The sequence below is a fragment of the Rhinichthys klamathensis genome, unplaced genomic scaffold (genome assembly GCF_029890125.1).
Source record: "Rhinichthys klamathensis goyatoka isolate OS25496 unplaced genomic scaffold, OSU_Roscu_1.1 h1tg000412l_1, whole genome shotgun sequence".
Taxonomy (NCBI): domain Eukaryota; kingdom Metazoa; phylum Chordata; class Actinopteri; order Cypriniformes; family Leuciscidae; genus Rhinichthys; species Rhinichthys klamathensis.
This window is the reverse complement of record NW_026606912.1, coordinates 2726567-2745126: the sequence shown is the minus strand read 5'-3', so window position 1 is coordinate 2745126 and position 18560 is coordinate 2726567. Positions and strand designations below refer to the sequence as shown.

The 18560-nt window shown below is 38.4% G+C and overlaps 2 protein-coding genes across 3 annotated transcripts in view; both read right to left on the bottom strand.

Moving 5' to 3' along the window:
* The window catches only part of fmn2a (formin 2a), a 37842-nt gene extending 27613 nt beyond the window's left edge, over positions 1 to 10229 (bottom strand). For both annotated transcript variants that reach the window (XM_056235041.1, XM_056235042.1), the window contains exons 1-3: positions 8145 to 10229; positions 5483 to 5655; positions 672 to 770 (exon numbers count right to left, since the gene is read on the bottom strand). In XM_056235041.1, the coding sequence (XP_056091016.1) occupies positions 672 to 770; positions 5483 to 5655; positions 8145 to 10212 (2340 nt within the window). In that variant the 5' untranslated portion in view covers positions 10213 to 10229. The remainder of the gene's footprint in view (positions 1 to 671; positions 771 to 5482; positions 5656 to 8144) is intronic.
* Positions 10230 to 14344: 4115 nt separating this feature from the next.
* The window catches only part of chrm3a (cholinergic receptor, muscarinic 3a), a 97364-nt gene continuing 93148 nt past the window's right edge, over positions 14345 to 18560 (bottom strand). Inside the window, exon 2 of the mRNA XM_056235086.1 lies at positions 14345 to 16437. Coding sequence (XP_056091061.1) covers positions 14631 to 16418 — 1788 coding nt within the window. The 5' untranslated portion in view covers positions 16419 to 16437 and the 3' untranslated portion in view covers positions 14345 to 14630. The remainder of the gene's footprint in view (positions 16438 to 18560) is intronic.

The following is an 18560-nucleotide window of genomic DNA, read 5'->3' as shown; positions in this document are numbered from 1 at the left end:
GGGAAATAATTAAAACTATTTAAGAGTTTGCTCACATTAACATACACGGACAATAGACAAAAGCAAATGCGTGTTTGATTACACATAGCTCTTGCTAAAATGTACTATGGTACAGTAATGGAATTAAATACCAAGGTACATTGATATGTATCATGTCACTGAATAATTACCATATTAATACATGATTTTACATGATAATCCAAGGTACTTTAAAAAATACAAATATATTTTATCATATTACATGTCCAAAAACCATGGTTTTACCATGGAACTATGTCCAAAAATATCATAGTACCACCAAAATGTCCAAAAAGCATGGCATTACCGTGGTAATTTTGGAGTTTTTTGTTACCCTTATAAAAAGTACTGGGGTGGTGTTTTGTGAACCATATGTACCATATATGTAAGAGTAGCAGCATGATATTAACTTTGGACATGGTACTGTACCATGGTAAAACTATTTTTTTTTTAAAAGTAAGATAGCAATACCATGGCTTTCTTTGACGTATTTTAGCGAAGTATTGTACCGAAAACATCATATCCTAGCATTTGAATATGGTAATCATTACATACTATAGTGTGTTTATCAAATACATGAATAATAATGGGAATAATGACCACACAATCCTTATTTTGGGCATACAAAACCATATTGGAAGACATACTCGCACCTGTACAGAAGTAGGGGTCGGAGGCCACATTGTTTGGAGCCGCCCAGGTGTTCTGATCTCATTCTGTCCCACTGGAGCCCAGGTATACAGCTGCTCATTCTGTAAGTGTGCAAACGAATGAGAGAGCTGGCGTTAAAAGAGCTGATTATGGCAAGAAAATGTTTTAAATGGCATACAGGAATCTAAAATTAGCCTTATTTTCCTGGGACTGCTTTCCTGATTAGACAGCAAGAAAAGGGTATGATTTTGTGGCAGCACTGTGTGAAGGGCGACCTCTGCTGGAAAAAAAAAAAAAAAAAAAAAAAAAGACCCACCACTGACCAGAGCAGAACAAATACATGGCATTTGTCTGGCTGACACTGCCAGCATGTTCACACATACAAATTGAAAGGCTGTTCAAGGCTGTCCATTCACATCAGTGGGGGGTTGCGCAAGCATGCAGTGAACATGTCATTCGATCAAGACGTGCCGCAGAGTTGCACTGCATGATTAAACCATTTAAAGGTAAACCTTACAAGCTGGGTATAAGTATAACAGGCTTGACTGTTTTTAAAACGCATTTTACTGGTTAATACATTTATTGGTGTGCATGTGTGTTTATACAGTGGTCCCAAATCAGAAAGTGTCCATACATAAATAGTGCATTATATATAAAAATTATATACATTTTGTTAATTGGTTTGCTTAAAAAGTGTGGTTTTAAAACGGGCATTTTTTTTCTCTAAGGAAATATAATGGATGGATTGATGGATGGATGGAGAGACAGACAGACAGACAGATGGACAGACAGACAGATAGATAGATAGATAGATAGATAGATAGATAGATAGATAGATAGATAGATAGATAGATAGATAGATAGATAGATAGATAGATAGATAGATCTAAGTCAAGACCAAGAGCAGACCAGCACTCGTCAAATTCATCTAAAAAGTACACATTTACAGCCTGAGAAATGTATTTTATTTAATCAATAAATACAATTGGAATAAATCACTAACTACTAAATTAATCTTTGCACTGCAGTGGTGGCACAGAAGGTGCATCTGAAGTTGTACAATTACAACTGCATAAATAAAGTTGAGATTAATGTTTTAAAAAATACATGTTTGATACAAATATGATGGAAAAATAAAATGATACTTTTAAATATGAAACTAAAACAGGCAGTAGGTGGCAGCAAATCACTTAATGAGTGAGTCACTGAATAATTTATTCAACCAATTAGTTCAAAGAAGCGGATTCATTCCGTAGTTGTGATCTTGACTGGTCTTGAAATAAAATCCTGAGTCCTCTTAGTCTGAGACAAGACATCGAGTTCAAATGTGGTTGAGACCGAGACAAGTCCAAGACCGGTCTGGAATACTATAACGCTACCTGATACACAAACATCAAGCGTAGCGTCAGTTCTGGCAGGTCATGTTAGTCAAGCTCGCATCAGCTGTCTCTCAGCTGATACATGTCTACCTATAGGAATACGACGCCTCTTACAGTATCCATATATAAGCTCCTTCAGTATTATCAGCATCTATCGCGTTTCTCAGGAGCAAATTACCCTCCTCCATCCCCAGCTCCTCTCTTCAGTCAGGATTTGGTATTCTGATTCCCCTTGAATAAGACTAAATTCTCAAATTATGTTGTACATTAAAATATTAATTTAAGGATATCTGCAATACATTCATGTTGGTTCTGTTCTGTTTACCCTATAGGGGGGTTATTGCTGCTCTCCCTGCTTTTATCCATGCTAGGCTGCATGGATGCGCAGGGAGTTCTCGCCGAGAACATAACCATACCGCCAATTCTAACTGTATGCTAACTGTCAATCGTATTTGACGATAGTGGTCCTGACAGAAATGGCTGTTGGCTATAGAAACATGCATCTATTACATCATACCTGTGAATTTGTTGATGAAATCTGTCTAGGCTACATACAACAGTCAGACAGTCATTAGAGTGAAATCACAGTATTAAGTCATGCTCTGCCATCTACCAGCACAACAGGGTTACTGTTAAGTTATTTCAGTCACTGAGCAGCAGTGTGTGTTAAAGGGACAGTTCACCCAAAAATGATTCTGTAATTTACTCAAAATTAAATGTCTTTCCAGTTTTTCTTTTCATGCAATGAAACACAAGTTTTAAATTAATCATACATTTCAGACTGTTCCTCACACAAAGCTACTGTATGGCTTCAAAAGACATGAAATAAAGTGCACAAGTTTTATAGCATACTTTAATTATGCTTTTATTGTGCTGTTTTGTCCTTTTTTAAGTTTGACAGCCCCTGGTCATCATCAGCTTTCATTATATTGTAGAAAGCAGCATGAACATTTTGCAAACCTTCAGTTTTTGTGTTCCACAGAAGAAATAAAGGCATATGAATTTGGAACAGCATGCGAATGGTGCACAGATTTACAGATTTTCAGTTTTTAATGAACTTTAATGCACAGCACAAGAAGTTGTCTACTTCTCTGATCAAGAACCACCTCTAAACAGGTCAGTTTCCGCTGGAGTTCAACTGCGATCCACTCGGATCAAGTGTCTGCACAGTATCTCACCATATTGGAAAGGTGTACAACAGGCCAGAACTAAACAGAACAGAAAATATTGAAATGAGTTCCATTACATGGAAAGGGAGAATTTAAAACATGACTGCCGATTGGACAAGGGTCAAGAGAAACACTTGTCTGAACAGATTCAAAGAAATAACATTGCTCTGGGATAAGTATAATACAATAAAAAGTGGTGATTAAATTAATTACCAGAGGAGTGTGTTTAAGTGTCTTTGGAATGAAACTTTGGAACAGAAATATATTTTTACTTAATTCAAATTGAGCGAATGATGCATAATGAGAACTGAATGTGTCATTAGTAGATGATTATTAATACAGAACCTCCTCATTTACATTCTCATTTACACAATAAAATGACAAGGTCTACTTTCCACTGCCCTTAAGAAACATTAAGGTGTATTTGGCTGCCAGCCTGAGTAGGCTGAATAGCTTGAGTCAAACACTGAAGCCTATGATATTGTTTTTGCTCAAAAACCTACTGTAACTAAAGAGATTCCACTGCATTTAGATAGGTGGAAGCAAAATATTGAGGAATATAGGTATAAGAATACACACATAAGCAGCTGGATAGATGATAAATGGATAATGAATATATGTTTGCTATATTGAGAGATGAATACAAAGATGGAGCAGCAACAGAGGGCATGTGACCCATCTTATGTAACCTGGTCAGATGGCTAATGCATGCAGATGTGTCTATTTAAGTGTGCACAAGCACCGGATGCACATATTTACGCATATTTGTGAAAGCGTGTCGTGGACGTCTATAAATATACACTCACAACATGAATATGTGTTCATACTGCTAAAGCGGGTTAGAAGGTGTGTATATGTGTGTGGTGAAATAGAAAGGGGGAAGGGCAAGTCGCAGAAGCGGTGTTAAATGTTCATCTGTTCAGACACAAATCTGCTTTGACTGGCGGAGCAAAAGAGTAAAGAGAGAGATTCGTTCTATTCAGGTCACATGGGGTGGCCGAGCAAAGAAACATGAGAACATTGCTGCAATGTTCTAGCAGATTAATCTCACATACAGTACTGTATTACAACATTCAACTGAGAATCTCAACATGCCTTGTGTAACCTAGCAGGATAAAAAATAAATAAAAAAAATCACACTATTTTCTCATGCATAAGATAATAAATACATAATGAGCCTCTCTTCCTCTGTCTCAAACAATGGCACAAAGTTACCCTGCTCATCTCACATCTGTTCAGGCAAAATCAACTCTGTGGGTTGTTCAACGAAGTGATATACGATGTGTGAAATCTGGCACATTTTTAGTAACACTCATCAACAGCTTTTCTGCTTCTTACTAATGCAATTCAGCACTGAGCTCACAGACAAAACCTGTGCTGAACGATGTATGGATTCAGTTTTGAACATTGTGTTAATATATTTAGTCAAAATCATCATTAAAATCAGGACGGGTACAAGGGTAGTTCATCCAAAAATTTAAATTGTCTCCTAATTTCCTCACCCAACATGTGAATTTCTTTCCTCAGCTGAACACAGTTGACAGAAGCCATTGACTTCCATAGTATTTTTTTCCCCTACTATTGAGGATACTGGTCAACTGGTTACCAACATTCTTCAAAATATCTTTTTTTTTTAGTTCAACAGAAGAAAGAAACTCATACAGGTTTGGAACTACATATGGGTGAGTAAATGATGACAGAATTTTCATTTTTGGGTGAACTATCCCTTTCATTTAAATATGGCATAATCAAAATGTTCTAATTTATTTTTTAAATCTAAACTTAAACCAATGTAACATCAATTTTTATAACAAGTCAACGTGAACAAGTGGACAACACATTGGCCTGAAAAGACATCTGGTACACTGTAAAAAAAAAAAAGTGATTTGGAATAAATTATACATTGAATATCACTTCAAGTGGGTCAAATGGACCTGTGTGAATTCATATCAGTCCATGCCTCACTTGCACTACTGGCAGCAAGAAAAATGCACAAGACACTCCACCACTTTCTACACATGCATTTAAGTCATTTCAGCACTTGAAAACTGCATTTAAATGTGGTTTATGTTTCATAATAGAAATATGAAGGCATATATTTATAGAGATCCTACAACTGATGTCATTGCAGGCAAAGAATACATGGCAGAATAGATCTCAGATGCTTAAATAAAAAACAATAATAAGGATTTTTTGTGAAATTTGCATGATAAAATGTGGAAGAGTGTCCTTATAAAGCAAGAGACAAGAATTGGATGGTCATACATTGAAATTGGGCTTATCTGTGACATCACTTCCTGTCGGCAGTTCCCTGATGCAGTCACTGAAGGGTTGTACAATCCCCATAGCCAGAATACGGGAACAGAATCTCTCAGCATCCTGTGTGTCATCTTCAGAACAACCCCACTGTACCAAACACCTCTCCAACAGAGAACGACCTGTAAGAGAGTGAAAGAGAGAAGATTCTTATTGAAAGTAACATAGAAGGTGAAAATACTGCATTTGTATGTAACTGTTAAGTTCTTCTGTTATAGACTCCTCATTGAACACATTTTTTCCTGGCTAGAGTGTTTGACGCTTTGAGTCAGACAAACAAATAAAGCAGAAAAATGGTGCCATTTCATTTGGTGAACTGAAGCATGTGTGTGTGTGTGTGTGTGTGTGCATGTTCCTGAAAGGAATATTTGTCCACCCCAAGCACAAAACTACACCTGAACTTCCTCTCTCTAATATATCAGGTGGACACAAACTCAATAGCTCATCCTGGGGTCTCATATCACACCCTGGTAGAGAGGCTGATTTTGTGCAACATCAATAAGCAGCAAAAAAAAAAAAAAAAAAAAAAAAAAAAGGCGCGTGTGTGTTGGGGGGTGGTACTTGTTAGATAATCATCATGTATCGTCTATTGAGCAAAAAAAGAAAAAGATTGTGGATGAACTAAATTCGGATGTCATGGCTCGGCTGTCACAGATTTTTGTTAGTTGACCTATAAACAAAGTTAGCAGCCTGATAATGCTTTAAAAGAATAACTAACTTAAATTTGATCAAGCAAATTATTTTAAGTAGGTTAAAATCTTCAAGTTTAGTTTGAGGCAGTCAGCAGCAAGTGTTGAGTACACTATATAAAAAAGTATGCAATGTTATGAAAATAAATATTCGAGTCTGTTTAAACATGAATTTATGTATAGCATTTAATGAATATGACAACATTTTAACGAGAATGAAAATGTTCAAATCAGATTTTGAAACATTATATTTACTCTTGTAAACAGCAGGTTTAGCATTATATTCAGATCGTGGACAATGCTTTATTGTGCACAATTGTGCTTTTTAGTTTCAAAGACATGTAGCCTTTGGCTCAATTAGCATTTGATGCTTTAATATCTTCAAGGCTTTATAAACACATTCAGATAATGGATGCTAGCTTAGTATCTCGACAGGAAGTGAACAGGTAAAAATTGAAAAAGGCCCTCTTTTGAAGTGTTCATATCTCATCTTTTTAAAAAATCTTTTTCTCTTCCTTTGTATCTGATTTGTCCTGGTGTAACCTTCATGAATGGTTTGTTAAGAGCAGTCTCTATGCATAAACCACTTTAAAACAGTGTGTGTGTGCTTTTGTACAAGTGTGTATTTGAGTAACTTCCTGTGGCACTCTGACTCAATGAGGCAGAAGCCAGAGCTTTCCTAGCCAGCAGCTAATGTGTGTCTGTGTGTTTCTGTGGGATTGTGTGTGTAGCATACATATTTGAGAGCCATGTTTTATGTTTTTTGACTGCTCACTGAGCATTGAGGGGAATGAACCAGAATAAAGTACAGAAAAAGAAAAAGAGATTTATATCATGCCCAGGCTACTAACTGTTATATTGTCTTCTCCTATGACATGGAATTATACACATTAATAGTTCAGAGAATCACTGATTTGAAAACAAAAAAAAATGTCTGTGACAACATTGTTACCTCGCATGTGTTGTGAAAATATATTCCAACATCTTTTTTGGGGGGTCTGGGCACAACATTCCTGTCAAACAAACAGTAAAAATCCTCTCTCTAACCCTGTCAACCCTGACCCTAACCCTACACCTAAAATCAGAGTATAATTATAATGTTCATGAATTCAAGACCCATACCCCTAAACCTAACTATAAAATCGGACTGGTTGATATGAATGGTGTTCCGGGACCAATAAGGATATTGATCGAGGAACATGGATCTCACTTGACAAAAATCACAATTTAAACAGCATCTGACTAAGGCAGGGGTAGGCAAGTTCGGTCCTAGAGAGCCGCTGTCCTGCAGAATCTAGTTCCAACCCTAATCAAACACACCTGAACAAGCTAATCAATGTCTTCAGGATTACTAAGGCTATAGGCAGGAGAGGTTTTTTTTCAGTGTTGGAGCCAAACTCTGCAGGACAGCGGCTCTCTAGGACCGAACTTGCCTACCCCTGGACTAAGGGCTGAAACACACTACATTTAAACACTGAACAATAAATGTACATGAAACAATGAACAGATTTTAAAATACTTGGGAACTTTGCAAATGGTTTTAGAGAAGAAATGCATCATGCACTATGACTGAGGATCACACCCTATCTGGCTTTTAAGTCATTCCGTACACAACAAACTTATACAGAAACATGCTCCTGATTTCTAGGAGATGTGTGACAAATGAATGTTTGAAAGTCAGCTTAAAATATCAAGCATGTTTGATGTCCTCATGTTTGATAGCCTGTGCCTATCATACAATATGTGATTGTCTGTGAAAACAGTCGACTCTGTTAGAGTTGACCATTTTTACAAACAATTGTGTAGTGTATGATGGGCAGTCTCGGGGCAAATTCTGGGCAAGTTTCATGTAATGTATTCTAAAATTAAAATCAGGTCTCTTTTTAACTATGAGTGTGAACTCATAACACACACTGACTCACCTGAAAACACATCTGGAAAGGCGGAGGGTGTGTACCTCGAACTGGCGGTCTGGAGGCCACTCTCAATAAGCTCTGATTGAACATGTATGGATTCACACCATTCATCATGGCAACCCACTGGACCGGCAATGCTACAGGACCGCTGTCTCCGTGCTCTCCAGCTCCCTGCTCTGGATGACCCTTGACCTAAGCCTAAATCTAAGACAACCCTGCGAGGACACATAGGGCTTGGGGAAGGAGATATTATGGGTGAAGTGAGCTGTCTGGTGGTTGTTTTAACGTAAGAAGTGTGTATTGTGGGATAAGGTTTAACCCCAAGGTTTGCACTGGAAGTTCTACGTGGTCGTGACCCTGAGCCTAAAAAGTTCTCGGATGCCCACTGTGTGATAGCCGCGGCACTGCTTTTCCTTCTTTGTTGGTTGGAACACCCTCGCTCTACCTCCTCTACACCACCATCACCCTCTACGTTCAGCTCTACACTACTAATGCTCTTCTGTGGTATGAAAATGACCCGGCTGATTTTGGATGTTGAGCTGGTCTGATTATTTGCATTGAGACCAACTTCTAGGCTTTGGGTCAGGCTATTGCTGCCATAATGGCACTCTTCAAGAGGAGATGATAAAGATGAACTCTCCAAGATCTCCTCAGCGCTCTCGTAGGAGGTGGATGTTTCTGTAGTATTCTGAAAACTGTTGTTACTGGTTGATCTGGTAACAGCTAAGATATCCTGGACACTACTTGTCTCAGTAAAAGTATCCTGAATGCTATAGTCATTGGCCAAATTGGTCAAGTGTACAGCTTTATTTGCAATATCAGTCACATCGCCACCTTGCTCAACCTTTAATGTCGTAATCACTCCTCCGACTGTATCCCTACTGCATTTAAGATCTTGTTCTTTGCTGTCAGAAGCAGATACTCCTCCTACCTTCTCTGGTTCACCCATACAAGCAAAGCTACTACTAGTAAGACCCGGAGTGACCTGGCCTACGGACCCTACTTGTCCTTCCCTGACCGCATCGCTACAGTTTTGCCCCTCAGCAACTCCCTCCATTTGCTGCTGTTGTCTGATGGTCCTCTGAATATCCAACAGCAGATCCTGAGCCTCAGTGGCTGAGTGGTAGCTGTAGAGGTCTGTATCTGACCCCGATCCCTCAGTCTCTCTCTTAAAATCATCTTCAGTCATGTCCAGGCTCGACTGCCTGCTTTCTGATACCAGTTGTTTACTGTCTGGAGTGAGACCCTCCAGCTCATCACCTGATATTCCACCATTGCTGCTGTCGTTGGCATCCACGCTCTTAATCCTAATCCCACCATCCAGTACATCCTCTTTGGACAACACTTTCCGGGATAGGCCCTTGCGGATACGGATGTTGGAAAATACAGAACTTTTGGAGCCCTCCGATTTGGATTTCTTCTTGCCAGAGTCGCTCGGTAATTTACTTTTCTTAATCTTCTTGAGATGCTCATGGTCTCGGTCCTCAGTGCTCGCCCAATTCCCAGCACCTTCCACTCCAGTTGTGATGGTAGGCTTCTTTTGCTTGGCCTCCTGGTTTCCCATGTTCCTCAGAAGGCGAACACCTTTAGCAATCAGGCCATGCTGGGAATGTGTGTGCTCAGACTGACTTTCTTGTTCTCTCTGCTGCTCTCTCTTCTCTCCTATTTCCCTCTCCCCCTCCTTTCCTAATCCCTCTCTCTCTCTCTTCACCGCCGAGAGCAGCTGCCGTGATGATGCTGGCTGTGACGCTGTAGCTGAGGACTGTCTGAGAGACAGCTCCCCCTGCCTCCCAATCTCTTTCACTTTCTCTTGCTCATCTATTTGCTCCGCCGGGCTACTGGAGGAGCGGACCAACTGAGCATGTCCAGTGTGGTGCTGTGAGGCTGGGGACAGCTGCTGCTTCTGATGCAATTCTGATTGTTGTTGCTGGCGTAATAACTGTTGCTGTTGTCTTCTGATAAGATTTGTCAGGCTGCTCTTCCTCCGTTCTTTCACTCTCTCTCTGAAGGGAGAAGAGTGGAAACTCTCTCGCAGGACAGGTAGCTGCATCTCTATCGTCTGAATGTTTTGCATTTTGTTTCTTGCTATATTGACCTGGGAGGATGAAACAAATAGATTAAAACTGAGCAAAACAAAGTAAAATAAATAAAAAGACCGTTTCTATTGTAAAGAGCAGAATTTAGGATTTACTTTTAAATGTAGCATGTTATATTATTGTATATCACCTTAAAAAGTAACTATACAACATTGTTACTTTTTATGGAAAGTAAGAAGTTTGTGTTTGTTTTGCATTTGAAAAGCAAATTAAAGGATTAGTTCACTTCAAAATGAAAATTCTGTCATCAAGTTCTTCTGCTGAACATAAAAGATATTTTGAAGAATGTCGGTAACCAAACAGTTGATGTACCCTTATTAACTTCCTTAGTATTTTTTCCTACTATGGAAGTCAATGGGGCTCATTAACTGTCTGGTTACTGAACATTCTTCAAAATATCTTCCTTTGTGTTCAGCAGAAGTAAGAAATTCATACAGGTTTGAAACAACTTGATGGAAATGATGACAGAATTTTCATTTTAAAAGTCAACTATTTCTTTAAGTAAAGTGTTAATTATTACTTAGAAAAAAGCACAACGTACTGATTATAAAACACACAGTAACTCCAAATATACTGGTAAATCTTTGCTTTACATGAACAAAATCAATAAAAAAAGCTGAAAAAGTTTTTCTTTCATTTAATCTCAAAACCTCATTCATTAAGCATTTCATTTATGTAATAATAATAAACAAAAAAATTAATTATGATTTATTTTTGTATTTCTTTTTTCTATATAGTCCATGTAAATCTGCACACTGAATGTCTGAAAATAGCACAGGAATTTCATCGGTGTGTGTGTGTGTGTGTGTGTTTGCGCCAGAGCAGTATCATGTGAGCTTACAGACTGATCTCATAAACTGATGTACGACTGTGGCCAGCAGGCCTGAAATCAGTGTTGTCCTCCAGCCTTGTAGTATCAGACACGTTCCTGTTAGCTCTCAACAGATTTATACAATATTCATTTTAATCCAGAACATAGCTTTTATCTGTGCCTGGAGAAAATGTGACATTTTCATATAAAAAAAGATAAGTGCTGAACAAAATTTCAGAGATCATAGTCAAGTAGTACAACTTTACTAATATAGATATGTATATATATATATACATATACACACACACACACACACACACACACAATCTTCACAAAAAAAAAAATATATATATACACTATCTATATACAATCTTCACTAAAATATATACACAATCTTCACAAAAAAATTTAATAAGTTTTCATCAATAAGGCATGAACCTATTGATAAGCCTTATTACATAGTGATACATCTCTCTCAGATTAATTCCACACATCAGTCAGTGTACGAGCTCAGTTTTACTTCCGTACGATTAGTCTAGAAATTCACTGCTAATCCGAATTGATCTAACCCGACATCAAGAATGAACCGGAAACCTGTTGCTGTGAATTAATCTAACAAGATAGAAAAGCATAAAAAGAGAGGTACCAAAAGAAAATGCATACTTGCCTCGATGGAGTCTCCAGTAAATTGAGGGATCAAGTAAGTGTTTGTGACATTGGCTGTGCTGCTCCTCTTCATAGATCACATGAGTACTGTCATCACATGGCTTCTTTTCCTATTACATGCCGCCAATAGCAATTGGTGCATCTTCTTTCATAAACAGACAGTGTTAGGTCTTTATGCCTTAAAAAAAAAACCAACAAACAAGTTTCCACAAACATGTTGTGTATTTACTAAGAGCAATGATGCATTTTTAAAATGTTACATTTATTTTGAGAAACAATCTGAGGATAAAAATGCATTTTGAACTGGGCTGTATTTTTGAAACATTCAACAGTTATTACAAATTTGACAGTAACTCTATCATTAAACTTTGACTTGTACAGAGCCAATTTGGAACATAACGCGCACACAATCACAAACAACACCGCACAGAAGCTCAATTTTAACTTTGATCTTACAAGGCCTTACAAAACTTACAGCCTTTTTTGCAATGTAAAACATAAAAACATATCAAAAAGTTAGTTTCATTTCTCTAATACAATTGACAGCTAAGTTACAAATCAGGCAATTATTCGTAATTCCTCAAAACACCAGGGTTGGAAATGAATGGTAAATGTAAAATTTGTGTAATTTCCAAAGAATATTTCATTTTTTCCAATTAATTTTGACAAAAAGTGTGAAGAATGTTATTTAATTGTGTATTTTTAGGATACATAAAAAGCTATGAAATTAGCCTTAGCAAGAAAAAGAGAAGACCATTTATTTCACAAATGTTTAAAATGTGACTTCCATCGCATAATTAAAAACAACACATCAGTTGAGATGTGATGGAAATGACATTGTGTTTAAAATATACATGACGTTTTAGAAACATGAAAATCCATGTACTGGAAGTCCACTGTTGGACATTGTTAGTGGGTAATTTAAATAATCGGTGTTTTAAAAAAAAAATATTTTATTTTCTCCACAGGGCCAGCAGAGCCCATAGTTGAAAAACATGCATGTTTGATTGATAGGTCTAAATTTGGTGTGCTTTTTATTAAGCAAATATGCAGCTACTGTGGCTAACAAATTTGGCTTGTTATGTAAAAACCTGGCACTCCAAAATAAGGTGATGATAAAACAAACAGTTTGGTTGTAAATGGAATTACATCCCAGCACACTACTGTCAAAATCTGAATGTTGATTAAACAGAGTTAAAAACATTCTTTAGGTTTCATAAATGATTTCACAGCTAGCCCAGTATAATCAGTGCACAATCTCAAAGTTCAAACATAAGGCATTCCAAACATATACAAACATATTCAATGTGCACTGAAAACGTACATAATAGCTATTGAAATACTTGTAGCAAAACAAATGTAAACAACCACGCATTATACAAGAGCAGCTTACGGAAGTGCTGTTTATGTATAAACAAAAATCTCAACAGGAGAGAAAAACCTATTAAGTGTTCAACTGTGGCTCACATGTTGCAGAAGAACACTTACACTTACCAAGACCAAGACAGCAAAGATACTGAACCTCTGTGTGGGACGCTTTCACAGAAATCAGCAAATTTCACTTACAAAAAGAAATATCTTATTATTTACCGTAAATACTTTGATATACATTGCCTTATTTGAAGAAAATAATAAATCACATTTTAGTTTCTGTTCATTGACAAGAATGAGATATCTAATATTCAACCCTAAAATATTTAAACAATTAATTGAGAGTATCGGATCCGATCAACTCTCTGAGGTTCAAGATACACAGTTTCCATTTTAAATGTACTTTTCTATCCACCTTATTCCTGACGACCTTACTGCGGTTTGAATTATGGGTGGCACTTCCAGTTTGGGGAACTTCCATTCAAAAAGGCTGAAACGAATCATTTCAAATCATAAGGTTGCCCTACAAATAAAGCTGATCTGTCAGTTTGACTGGATGAGCTGTCGATTTTCCTTCATGATTTATTTTCAGACATCATGAGAATAACGTTATACTTGGTATTTTAACGTGACACGTTATAACAAGAATATCTATGGCAAGAGCTCTTTTCAGTCGCTGCTTTCTTTTCCTCAAGATGATTTTTATTTTTTCCTTTGCAATCCGCTGTAAAAGTATGAAAAAAGTACAACATGATATACGGCACATTTGTGGTCTGTTCTCCCGAATTTAATTTACGATAATAATTCACTGGAATGCACGAAGAATCTCTCGTTATTCTCCTCAAATCCACACGTTTCTTTCCAGGTTTGTTTTCAGGTAAATGCAATTTATAATCTGTCAAAATGACGGAAGTCACTTTGATATAGTGTCACGTAATGCTGAAGTTAATGAACATTTTTGATTAAGGCTTGTTTTACAATATATTTGTCGACTACAGTGATATTTAACCAAAAACTCGCGCTTTTGGGGCTATTTTTGGTCTGTTGAAAGTAGGCTACCTTGTTGATTCTTTTAAACTTTAAAATTTCATTTTAATGTTCGATGGTTGAAGGGTGAGATGATTAATGTCATCTCATTGTGACACTTTTTTAACGTATTGCGTGCATAGAGCGAGCCTTTCACTGATTGTTTACAGCTTAACGGAAGTTACACCCATAATTCGCGCAAAGCGTCATGGGGCGTAGGAATAAGGTGGATACGTTGCTGCTGAACTCCTGAAAGTTGGCACTGCCGTTTTAAAGGCATAAAGTATAAAAGTCACAGGAAGTATTTATGGCAATTGCACTTGCTCAGGTGTGAAGCTCTTTGTACACTAAACCACAGTGCCTTAATGTTAAAATCTAGTGACCAGGGATCCTAAGAGACTGAACTACAAATCCACATTGACACTCACACATTAACGCTTCAGTATATACTACAGATACTTGAGGAATCTCCCCTTACAACTTACATTTTAGGATTAGCAATTTAGCCTCACCACTGAGCTGCTATGTAGAGTCTGTTGGTATACTTCTGTGAAACCTCACAGCCTGTCTTTGTGGAAAGCTTGGCTTGCTTTTTTTCTGATCCCAGCGACATAGCAGGATCATCTTGAAAGTGGTACGAAAAGTCTTGTTGCAAAGTGCATAGCACATAGGATTTACTGTACTGTTAACATAGCATAGCCAATAGCCTAACGCCCAGAGGTTCTCAGGTATGCAGCCATTGCAGAAAGTGTTTACTAGCACCATGATGTTATAAGGCGTCCACGTTATAATGAAGGCGAAAAGGATGGCGCTTAGAGTTTGTGCCGCTTTCTTTTCTTTTATTAGCGACATGCGCTTCCGCTTGGTGATTTGAGTCCTTGCACGAACTGCGAAACGCTTTGCTAGAGCTGCCTCTTTGAAAGTTATGGGCGCTGAGGCAGATTTGATGGTGGTGTTCCCACCATCTGCGCTTGGATTTATTGAAGGCTGTATGGAGGACATTGACGGAACTTTACCCATACTTGCGACAAAACGCTTGTTGCCGTTGGTGACGGAGCACGAGATGCTGCCAGCCCTGCCGTCCTTCTCTTCAGGCGACTGTAACGGATCTTCCTCCGTGTCCAAATCCTCACAAGAAGTAACCTGGGAGCTTACAGCTGCCCTCATGCCAGGCAGATTGAGAACAATGGAGAAGATCGCCCGTGTGGTGGATGGCGCGCTCTCGTCCTCGTCAGATGAGCCCGAGTGGTCGGCTGAAAGTCCAGTGTCGTTGTTGTTCCAGCTGTCACTGCTGCTCTGATCCGCCTCCCGGTGTGGGCCACCTTTATCCCTGCCACCCGACTTCCACCCCCAGCAGTGGAAGCGGCCGCTCAGACCATGAAAGGAGCTTTGTTTGTGGCCAGGTTGGCCCAGTTCGAAGCTGCTGCAGCTTCTAGAGCTCCCCCCAGTAGCGCGGAGGTGGAAACGCGGTCGTTCGACACCCACAAACCGTGCGCCCGAGCCTTGTAATCCTGCAAGTTCCCGAGAACGGTTCTCCGTCTCTTTGTATATTCGCCAATACAGAACACTCATTATTGTCACCGGCAGGTAGAAGGCCGCCATTGCGGTGCAAAACGTTATAATGGGCTCGGAGAGAAACTGAATGTAGCATTTATCCGGTGGAACGGTCCTTTCTCCAACAAAATACTGCCAAAACAAAATAGCAGGTGCCCAAAGTATAAGCGACACAAACCATGCCAGGCCGATCATCACTCCTGCCCGCCTGGTGGTACGTTTGGCACGGTACGTCAGAGGCCTCGTAATGGAGAAATAGCGGTCAAAGCTAATGACCAGCAAATTCATGACAGATGCATTGCTGGCTACATAGTCTATGGCTAGCCAGAAGTCGCACGCCCAGTTTCCCATTGCCCACTGGCCCATGATGATGTAGGCCGTGTACAAGTTCATAGAGATGACCCCAATGATGAGATCTGCAACGGCTAAACTCAGTAGAAAGTAATTGTTAACTGTTTTAAGCTGCCTGTTGACTTTAAACGACACCATGACCAAGATGTTGCCGATAATAGTAATAAGGGACAGCAGTCCTGTAAAGATAACAATGAGAATGACCTGCCAGAGTGAGTGGCCGCCCAGAGGATCATAGGATTGACCTTCAACCTCAACATTACTTCCATTGAGCTTGAAAACAGCACTGAGGTTGATGAGGCTTGTGTTCTGGAGCAGTGGCCACGGAGTGGATTCCGGGTAGATTCCCACTCCCAGGGCGTCGGATGCCGAGTACAGGCCCAACTCTGTGTTGTTGGAGTCCATCGTGCAGCCTGGGCATATTCTGAGCAAGAAGAGAAAATATTCAGTTTATGTTTATTCATCTCACACTTATGTCAAATCTTTGCACTGAAACTGCTCTCAATACAAAGTAGGAGTACTTCCTAAATTATGTGAGATTACTGCTTTATATCTACACTAGAGGGCGATGTTGATCTATTAAATCAACAGATCTATATTTTCATAAAACTTGGAAAGAAATCCATTTTCAAATACGGCATAAGATATTTTCTGTGAATCTTACTGCATCCAAATATGTGGATGTTGAAAGCACCAGCTCATTTTGGGGAAAATAAATGAAATATTAATCCATATGTTCTTTTAGTGAGAAAAAAAAAAACACATTCGTTCAAACAACTAATTTCTTTAAGCCTTAAATTCTTTAATCTTGAAGAAATAAAGAATTTAATATATTGTACTATTATGTCACACTGAACATGTTTGTAAATGTACATTTTTAAATATGGGGGAAAACCTCAGAAAGATTTTAATTTTGCTTTGTTAAACATGTAGCCTTAGCTGCCCATTGCAAGTTGAAAATACGGTTACACTTTATTTGAACGTGTCCCTGTTAGTGGAATTATACATTTAAGTACTGAGTAATATTAATTAACTACATGTACTTACTATAGGGTTAGGGTAGGATTAGGGTTAGTTGTATGTAATTATGCCTAATTTATAGTTATTACTATAAGAAATAAATGTAACGTGTAACAAGGACACATTAAAATAAAGTGCTACCATGTAAAGTTAAAATTGATGGAATTTAAATTCCACTGTACAAAAATTAAAATCACTTTTGTCCTATGTGGAGTGGATTAAATCCGTTTTTTTTTCCATAAAGTTTACCCAGAACTGTCAAAACTTGTCAAACACAAACAAGCTCAGGTATCTCATATTAATAGAGAAAAAAAAGCTACTTGGTGATTTTTTTATTTCAAAAGTTAATCATTGTAATAATGACCATTTTAATACTATTAATAATAATGTTGTGTGCACTGTGCAAGTCAAAATGGATGCATTTTTTTTATGTTTTCACATGTCAATGAAATGGTACCAGACTGATGGGGCTGTGGAGGTACACACCCAAAAAAATGTTTGGAAACACTGGTCTAGATCATCATTCAAAGAGATAATGGACATATAACACCAAGTTTATTATAAAAATCCAACACATTTTAGCACACATTTTATTCTGATTAATTGAGTTCATTTGCACAACCTCTGCATGTACTGACAACTAGCAGATCAAACTGTGCAGTGTTTCTAAAGAACATTTTCAAAATAGCTATTGTGTTCCAGTGAAAAGCAGAACCTTCTGTGAAACAGTATCATGAACCGCAGGAGAAAATGTTAACATTGAGAAAGATGGACGATGTGGGGGAAGTTGTTGCAGAGATTTCCCAAAATGCCTCATATCAGGGTTCTCATCGGTCTGTTCTGTCTGTCTTGTTTCAATGTTTCCTTGTTTGTTTTGTGCTTGAGCACATGGCTCTGTCTCTGTTTGTGTTGGCCATGTGTTCCTCTCGTCCAGCCTCCTTGTTTTCATGTTACCATGCCCCCTTGTTTAAGCCCTTGTTAAATCTTCATGTTCCGAGTGTGCTCACCTGTTCCTCGTGTTCTCTGATTGCTATTTATTGTGCTCTCTTTTCTCCATGGTTTGCCAGTTCGTTGTTATTGAGTGTGTTGTGCTATCTGTGTTACTCATTGCCTCATTTGCTTTCTTCCCCATTGTTTCAAGTTGTGGATTTTGTCGTATGTTGTTCCTGCCTACGTTTCCTGTTGTGTGGGTCAAGTCAATGTCAAATTCAAGTCAAGTTGGTCTTTATGCTTCATTCCTTGCCTTCTGTTGGATTGTGTTAACCTCCTCTCCCAGCATCTCTTGTCCCGCCTGCTGTGTGTCTCAATAAACTGTTTTAAAACTCATTCTGCATTGAGTCCTCTCTCACTGTTACTTGACAGCCTCATACAAACGCACAGTTAATCTCATTGATAGAGGCAGAGAATAGAATGTAACTGGTTCAGGGCCAAAGACGGCTGAACGTCTCATCTATTCAGATGAAAATGATACGTAGTTCTTGCAAACAAATACACACATCTTTTTTCTGAAAAAAAAAGACCTTATGA